This window comes from Myotis yumanensis, unplaced genomic scaffold (assembly GCF_028538775.1).
Source record: "Myotis yumanensis isolate MYYU_CA2020_CCGP unplaced genomic scaffold, mMyoYum1.0.hap1 SCAF_22, whole genome shotgun sequence".
In the NCBI taxonomy this organism is placed as follows: Eukaryota; Metazoa; Chordata; class Mammalia; order Chiroptera; family Vespertilionidae; genus Myotis; species Myotis yumanensis.
In genome coordinates, this window is record NW_027223773.1 from 2,668,540 (window position 1) to 2,677,131 (window position 8,592).

The following is an 8,592-nucleotide window of genomic DNA, read 5'->3' on the forward strand; positions in this document are numbered from 1 at the left end:
GGTAAGAATATCACTTCTCGAGAAATTTGTACTTGTGGGTACAGTATCCTGAGGTACAATCCCTCCGTGGTTGACCCTGATTTTCTTTGATCATTTAGATGTGGCTTTATTGTGCTTTTTGAATGATGCTTCCCGCTTGTCAAGATCCTCAAATTCATTCAGGGGTTCTGCCTTAACATTTCCAAAATAATTGTATAGTTTTTGCAAAATCTCGGAAAATGAGGGGGGAGGGAAGCCTCATAAAGTGGTATCAGGTCATTTGTAATGTCCCGCTTATTTTAAAGGATTAATGTTTGTTTGTAGCATCTCCGCACTTAGAGTTTGTTTGTTTTTCTGGGTCCACTACAGGTGGAGCAGGGGTGTTGGGGCGGGGCCCGGGGTGCGGAGGCGGGGCCTGCAGGCGGGGGCGGGGCCTTGAGCGGGGAACGTCGTCGAGCGTGCGGGGCGGGGCCAGCTGGCGGAGGCGTCGCGGAGCGTGCATGGGCGGTGTCGTGCGCGCGGGGGCGTGGCCAGGCGTGCGGAAGCGGGGCCTGCAGGCGGAGGCAGGCTCTCCCAGGTCGCGTTTTCCTGTGTCGCCTCGGTTCGGACCGTGATCTGGCGCCGCGCGGTCCTTGCGGGGACGCGGCTCTCCCGGAGCGGGAGCGGCTCGGCGGGGAGGCCTCGAGGTACGGGGCGCGGCCGGCAGGGCGGGCTCAGCGAGGCGCGGAGACCTGGCGCCACCTGGGCCCCGAACCCATCCAGCCGGGCCCCCAAAGGGTGCGGACAGGATGGGGCCCTGAGCGCCATTGGGTCCTGGAACTCAGGTGGAAAACACTGCAGTCGCGTCCGCTTGGACACTCCCTCCCCCGGTGGTTGCGTTGGGATTTCAGACACATTTTCAGACCGACAGGGGATAGCTGTCCGTCTACGTATGTCCCAGACACTGCACGGGGCGCCCTCGGGCTGAGTTACTGGCTGGTGCGTCTGCTTGTCTGTCTGCTAGCGCTGCGGGGAGGGAGGGACGCTTCCTGCTCAGTGGCCACGGCTCGGAGATCGGGGCTACACCGGGGACAGTGCTTGCCCTGCGCCGCTTCCCACAACCACTGGCTACCCGGCTGGCGTGGAGGCCCGCCCCGCGGTCCTGGCCGTCCCGCCCGCTGGCACATCTGTGCGGCCGCTGTGCATCCTGCGTCCGCCTGGGATCCCTTCCCACCCGCTTCCTCCGGTAGCTTTTACCGGTTTTGCAAGACAGGGAGCCCCGGAGCTTTCTGTGCGGAGCTGGAAGGTGCTGGTCACCCGGTAACTAGGTGGCTGGCTGGTCCCCGAGGCCCCAGGAAGCAGTGTTTTCCCAGCTCCATGGATCCCTGGGGCGTTTCGCCTTTGGGCGCTCCACGCCCGGGGCGTGACTCGAGGGCGCTTGGAGGGCTGTTGTTGGAGTGAATCTCACCTGCAGCATTGCCTTTACTGTCTGATGAACCGGCCCCTTTAACAATTCCTCTTAGGATGGGCAACAGCACGTCGTCCACTTGGGGGAAGCCGGCAGCTGCTCCCTTGAATCAGATCCAGGTGAGTGGTGTGGGGGCGGGGCCGGGGTGTTGTGCACAGCCAGGACCAGGGAGTGCCCTTAGGACACCCCACTGGTCTGCATGTTCTCCCTCGCTGGCAGCTGCGAGACAGCCCTGTTTCTCCTTCCCTGTCCACCACTGACCACGGCCACATCCATCACGGTTCTGCCTTCGTGCCTTTGGCTGAAACAGTATTCACGCCCAGCTGTAGACATAACGCAGGCTGGGGAAAACTGTTCTGGCAAAGATGAGGGAAAATACAGGCTCTCTATAGCTCTGTTAGTAAGAATACAATATGAGGAGTTTTGTGGGGGGTTTTGGCAGGAGACTTCACATTGCTTAGCTCAATTAAAAATGTATAAAGTCTTTGTCTTAGAAATTTTATAGAGGTTACTACTCCAGGAAAATATTGGTATACTTTGATAAAGACAGATCCGCTGTTTGTAGCATAGGTTTGATCTACTTTGAATTAATTTTTATATATATGCATGTGGATATCCAGTTTTCCCAGCACCATTTATTGAAAAAGCTGTCCTTTCACCATTGAATCTTGGCCCTTGAAAATGCACCTATTCCGATGTTAGAAGTGTTATTTATGTTCATATATTTTAACATATGCACCCAGGACTTTTCCTTCTTAACTTATTCCTAAAAACACACACATGCATATGTACGTTCATGTAAAGATTTGTTATAAATACATTTTCCCTTCAGTAGACTTATTCTTTTTGCATTTAAATATTTTAGAATGCCAGGTGTTTTACTGAATCAATTCTTTTATAACATTCTGGTTGATTTGGTTGAAATAGTCTCATGTTTCCACCATGAGACTTTGAGGGTGGGTGGGTATGGAAAAGTCTCTGTCCAGCTGTCCTAGAATCACCCACACACTGTATTGGGCCTGGGAATATTCCTTGTGGCAATGTGCTCATCTTATCTGGTCTGTTTCCATAAACACAGTGGAGCACACATTTCTTACAGTCTAAGCTCACTGTCGTGAATAGTTTCATTCAAATACTAGTTGTCTTAAAAACAGGAGTTACAGAATTGTATTCTGTTCATTCTTTATTTTGTGGGACATTATTATACCCATTCTTTTTTTTTTTTTAATATATATTTTATTGACTTTTTTTTTTTTTAGAGAGGAAGGGAGAAGGATAGAGAGATAGAAACATCGATGAGAGAGAAACATTGATCAACTGCCTCCTGCACATCTCCCACTGGGGATGTGCCCGCAACCGAGGTACATGCCCTTGACCGGAATCGAACCTGGGACCCTTCAGTCCGCAGGCCGACGCTCTATCCACTGAACAAAACCGGTTTCGGCTACCCATTCTTCTTTATTGAATTTTCTGATTTGGGGGAATATATGTCTATTGTTCATTTCCAATTAATTAGAAAATATGTGAGAAAGCATTTAATGACTTGCTTTAGTAGAGGCTTGTGTCCTAATAACAAGTCAGGCTCCACTGGATTGTAATTACTGTTGCATGAAATTACTTTCCTCTTAATATTGTTTACGCTTGTATTTCTTGTATTTTCTTGCACAGAAGAGTTCCAGTCACAAATGCCTGTGTGATGCACTTTGACGCATACTGCTAAGATGAAATGCAGAAATGAAAGCCACACGTCCGTGTTAGTATTGTCAGATGTGATTAGATGTACTTTATCATGTTTTTATGCTACTGACCTAGAAAAAAATTAAAAAGGGTAACAGACATCTAGGACCTGTGACCTGGATTCTTCTGAGATGACCTGGGACTTCAGAAGGAGAGATTTTATCACAGCCCATTCACACCTCATCTGAGCCCTCGCCTGGATTCATACTCCTTTCCTTCATTGGCACTTGTCACCACTTTATCTCCCAGGATGGCGGACAGTCTCCCTACAGAGTTTGATGTAATTATCATAGGGACAGGTTTGCCTGAATCCATCCTTGCGGCTGCATGTTCAAGAAGTGGGCAGAGAGTGCTACATGTTGATTCGAGAAGTTACTATGGAGGAAACTGGGCTAGTTTCACCTTTTCGGGATTGCTCTCCTGGTTGAAGGAGTGTGAGCAAGACAGTGAGGCTGGGGACAAAAGCACTGCTGCCTGGCAAAACCTGATCCAGGACACAGAAGAAGCCATCGCTCTGCGTCGGAAGGATGACACCATTCAACACGTAGAAGTGTTCTGCTACGCCAGCGAGGACACGGGTGACAGTGCTGAAGAGATTGATGCTTTGCAGAAAAATCCTTCCTTGATAGCATCTAGTACCCTCACCAAACCTCTCGATTCTGCATGCCTGTCCGAAGAAACACACTCAGACAATACTAGCCCCGAAATGCCTGCCAAAGACACTCCACAGCACGATGGAGAAATTTTACCAGAAGTAGCCGATAGAGAGGAAACTCAGGTGAAAGAAACGGATTGTGGAGAGAAAACTTGTATACACACAGTTTCAGAGGGAGCTAAGGATGAAAATAAACCTGTGGTAGAAGAGAACGCAGGTCAACCAAAGAGAAATCGGATTACTTACTCTCAGATAGTTAAAGAAGGCAGGAGGTTTAATATCGACTTGGTCTCAAAGCTGCTGTATTCTCAAGGCTCGCTGATCGATCTCTTGATCAAATCCAATGTTAGTCGCTACGCTGAATTTAAAAACGTCACCAGGATTCTCGCATTTCGAGAGGGGAAAGTAGAACAGGTGCCTTGTTCCCGAGCAGATGTCTTTAACAGCAAAGAGCTCACCATGGTAGAAAAGAGGATGCTGATGAAGTTTCTGACATTTTGCTTAGAGTATGAGCAGCATCCTGGGGAATACCAGGACTTCACACAGCGCCCCTTTTCCGAGTACTTAAAGACTCAAAAGCTAACCCCCAACCTCCAGCACTTTATACTACACTCGATCGCAATGACAGAGCCATCCTGCTTGACAGTCGACGGCCTTAAAGCAACAAAGCACTTCCTTCAGTGTCTTGGACGGTACGGCAACACTCCCTTCTTATTCCCCTTGTACGGCCAAGGGGAAATTCCCCAGTGTTTCTGCAGGATGTGTGCTGTTTTTGGTGGAATCTATTGTCTTCGCCACAGAGTGCAGTGCCTCGTGGTTGACAAGGAATCTGGAAGGTGTGAAGCAGTGATAGATCATTTTGGTCAGAGAATCAGTGCGAAGTATTTCATAGTGGAGGACAGCTACCTTTCCGAGGACACCTGCGCAGGCGTGCAGTATGAGCAGATCTCCAGGGCCGTGCTCATCACGGACCAGTCCGTGCTCAAGGCAGATTCCGACCAGCAGATCTCCATGCTGACGGTCCCTCCAGCGGAACCAGGCGCTCGTGCCGTTCGGGTCGCTGAGTTATGTTCTTCAACCATGACGTGCATGAAAGACACCTACCTGGTGCATCTGACCTGCTCATCCGCTAGCACAGCAAGAGAAGACTTAGAACCAGTGGTGCAGAAATTATTCACCCCCTACGCGGAGACAGAAATAGACGAGGGGGATCCTCCGAAGCCACGGCTCTTGTGGGCTCTTTATTTTAACATGAGGGATTCCTCAGGGGTCAGCAGAAGCTCTTACCATGGCTTACCTTCCAACGTGTATGTCTGCTCTGGGCCTGACTGTGGACTAGGAAACGAGCACGCAGTCAAGCTCGCCGAAACCCTGTTCCAGCAGATCTTCCCAGGAGAAGACTTCTGCCCCCCACCGCCCAATCCAGAAGACATTATCTTCGATGGGGATGACAAGCAGCCAGAGGCTCCTGGGACCAATACTCTCATCGTGGCCAAACCAGAATCCTCTGAAGGAAGCCAAAACCTAGACAGCCCAGGACAGCATCTTCAAAATTAGGAAAAAAGAAAAGGAGGCTGGAAATGCTACTGTGGGCCTTCATCCTAGCATCCGAATATTCTCCTTTAAAGGACAGTTTCCTATATAAGGAAGTCTAAGTGGTTATGTGATGCGTGCTATCAGTCACTGGATGTCTATTAACCTGTCAGTAACTGGTTCATTAGTTATTGGATTGTTTTTTGTTTGTTTCAGAATGTACTCCGTGATCCAGAATCTTAAAGAGGGTTAGCTTTGTTTTATCATTGGGCATGTAGGTGAGGGTTCCATATTAGCAACTGTGCTTAAAGGAGGGTTATATTGTATCTGCTAATGACTTTCAGATTTTATTCTTGTCTACAATGGCAGTGTCTAAAGGGTATTTTACTTTGCAGCTAAGATAGTTGCTACCACCTCTGAGTAAAACACACACACAGTAAATCATATGGGTGTTTTGTATATAATATAAACATATTTATGGTAGCAATAGCAACTAATGCAAGTGCCAATATAAAATACATCTGTCTAATTAAAAGACTAGCTTTGCATGATCCTTTATTTGTGAAGGTCTGATGTTTACAGATGTCTTACTGTTGAATTCTCCTAAGCCACCCTTGTAACCCAGAAGGCAACATCACCACCACAATCTTCTAACATTAGAACAAGTGCCAGAAAGTCCAGTTACTTGTTGAAGAGCTCATTCTTGGGAGGTTCCGTCAGAGAAAATGTAGGGGAGAAGATGCGTTCTGATTAAATATTTCAGAAAATGTCTGCAGAACCCTGGCACCGAAAAGAAGAGTTTCCAACCAGTAACTCAGGCAAAAAGAAAAAATAAATGGCTCTAGGCACCAGATACTTCAGAAGGACTGTTTTCAAATCCCCAAGGAGGAACCAAGTGAGTCCGTTTGAACCCGGGGTTCCCTTGCCCAGCCTTCTCAAATTCCTATGCACACTGCACGTATCTTATTTTGAAGTAAAAAAACAAGACGGGAACAAATACAATATTTGTATTTGCATGTGGCCTGCGGGCCGTACTTTGAGGACCCCTGATGTAGGGGATAGAAATACAGTTTCCCAGACCCACCAGGAGTCGTGAAGCTGTTAGTCCAGTGATGCAGTCCAGCTGTGGAGCCGTAAGAAGAGGTAAACCTCTCCCTTCCAGTCCCCTTTGCATTCCTCAGTGAGAATGAGCTTCCCATAGGGAGAGAGGCCATCATGAGAATTTCTGTTCCGGAAATGAGCCTTGACTATGTGCTGGCCACTTACCGTGCTCTCTCATTACGGCTTCTCAACCCTGAGAGGCAGATGTTGTTGAATGCATTTTCAAAGCAGAAATCAAGACTTGATTCATCCTTTTCTCCGAGTCTGGTAGGTGGAAGAGCCAACATTGGGGTCCAGGCTTTCGTGATTTCAAAATCCTTCCATGAACGTTAACGTAGAAGAATGCAGATTCCGGAGGAGGAGGGAAAATGCCCCTGAAAGTCAGTCTATTGTTGCCGGTGAAGGAAAGGAGACAGAAATTGGTCTCCACTCATTACCGAATTGGAGAAATGGGAAGATTGGGAGTAAAAATAAAGATAGCTTAGAGCTGTGGACCTCATTGAGACAGAATCTGGCTAAGTTTTAACAAAAGAATGCGTTTTAATCGCGTACCTTTTGATCTGAACACCATGTCATAAGAAAACATGTACTAAGCCAGACAATGCTCTGAGTAGTCTTTTTGTTGCTGTTCTATGTGTGGAAAATGAAACAAGAAAGATGAAGTCATTTAGACCTTACTGAACGTAGAGAAGTCATAAATTGGTAGTATACGGTTTTTGAATATAGCAAAGTGATATTATTGGGTGGATCCTAAAGTTTAAATCCAGCCAAAAGAAAAATGAAAAATGTACTAAATAGAAGAGCAAGACGAGATGGGTTTTTAAAAAGCTACTTGCATTATATATATGGATCAAGGGCTTAATATTTTTTAAAGGGGAGATGCAAATCCATAAGGTTTTCTACTCTACCAGGCAAATTCATTGAAAGGATTGGTACAAATGAAAAAATACAAATAAATTCTTCGGATGATATTCAGATTTCCTAGTATGAAAAATGCAAATTGAAACAACTTTGACCTAATTTCTACTAGTTCATGCTAGTAGCAAAAGTTTTCAACTGCATGTTCCACATACCAGTAGTATTATTCTATTAGTAGATTTTAAAAGAACTATTTAGAAAAACATAATAGCTCTATAACCAATATCTTTTGATAGATCTCATTTTGAGAAGCATATATCCAGGAAAATAAAAGTAAAAGATTAATTGTATAAAGATATTTCTAGTAACTCCATTCACTTGATTTTTTTTAAAGCCCAATAATTGGGAAATGTATAAATAAGATTTTGTGTATTGCTATTGCTATCAAAAACTGTTATATAGACAATAAATAATATTTATATATGTAAAATTGTATGGGAAAATGTTTAAATGAGACTCAAAGTGTTAGCACATAAGTTATATTTACTGGTTATATTCATGTACATTGAAGATCAGAAGAAAACATGATTAATTGGAATTTAACATTAAGAGGTCTTTATTTTCTGTAAAATACTGAAGTGTGCAATGAAAAATAAAAGATGATGGTATAGCCGAAGCCGGTTTGGCTCAGTGGAAAAGATGATGGTATACTGATTTGGTGAGAAATTATTGATTCCTTGGAAAGTTCTAAAATTCTCCTTTAGATGAAAAATATATATATTTAAATATTAAATTCAAAGGATAATCTCCAAAAATGTTGATGTCAAGTTTTACAACTCTTGTTGTAAATATCTGTTTGTAGTTCACTCTGAAGGAAATGCATCTGTAAGCATTTTGCAGTGTTTTTAAAAAAAATACATTTTTATTGATTTTACAGTTTTAAAGAACTAGGCATTCTTGGGGACATTCGTGCAGTGGGTTTATGCCAAAAGTTTTAAAAAACATTTTTATTGGTTTCAAAGGGGAAGGGAGAGAGAGAGAAACATCAATGGTGAGAGAGAACCGTGGATCAGCTGCCTCCTGCACGCCCCACACTGGAGATCGAGCCCACAATCCAGGCATATGCCCGGACCAGGTTATTGAACCATGACCTCCTGGTTCATAGGTCGATGCTCAACTATTGAGCCACACTGACCGGCCTGTGCCAAATTTTTTTATAGGTAATAACTAAAGCCCTTGAGCACCCCATTTCTGCTTGAGACTTTTATTTGTTCCTCTATTC

At 45.2% G+C, this 8,592-nt stretch overlaps 1 protein-coding gene across 1 annotated transcript; it reads left to right on the plus strand.

Annotated features, from left to right (window-relative positions):
* The first annotated feature begins 526 nt into the window (after nt 1-526).
* Nucleotides 527-7,986, plus strand: CHML (CHM like Rab escort protein). The gene is made up of 3 exons (XM_070401341.1): nt 527-665; nt 1,482-1,545; nt 3,095-7,986. Exon 3 carries the CDS (start codon nt 3,414-3,416, stop codon nt 5,373-5,375), a length of 1,962 nt encoding a protein of 653 aa, XP_070257442.1. The 5' UTR covers nt 527-665; nt 1,482-1,545; nt 3,095-3,413; the 3' UTR covers nt 5,376-7,986.
* The last annotated feature ends 606 nt before the right edge of the window (nt 7,987-8,592 follow it).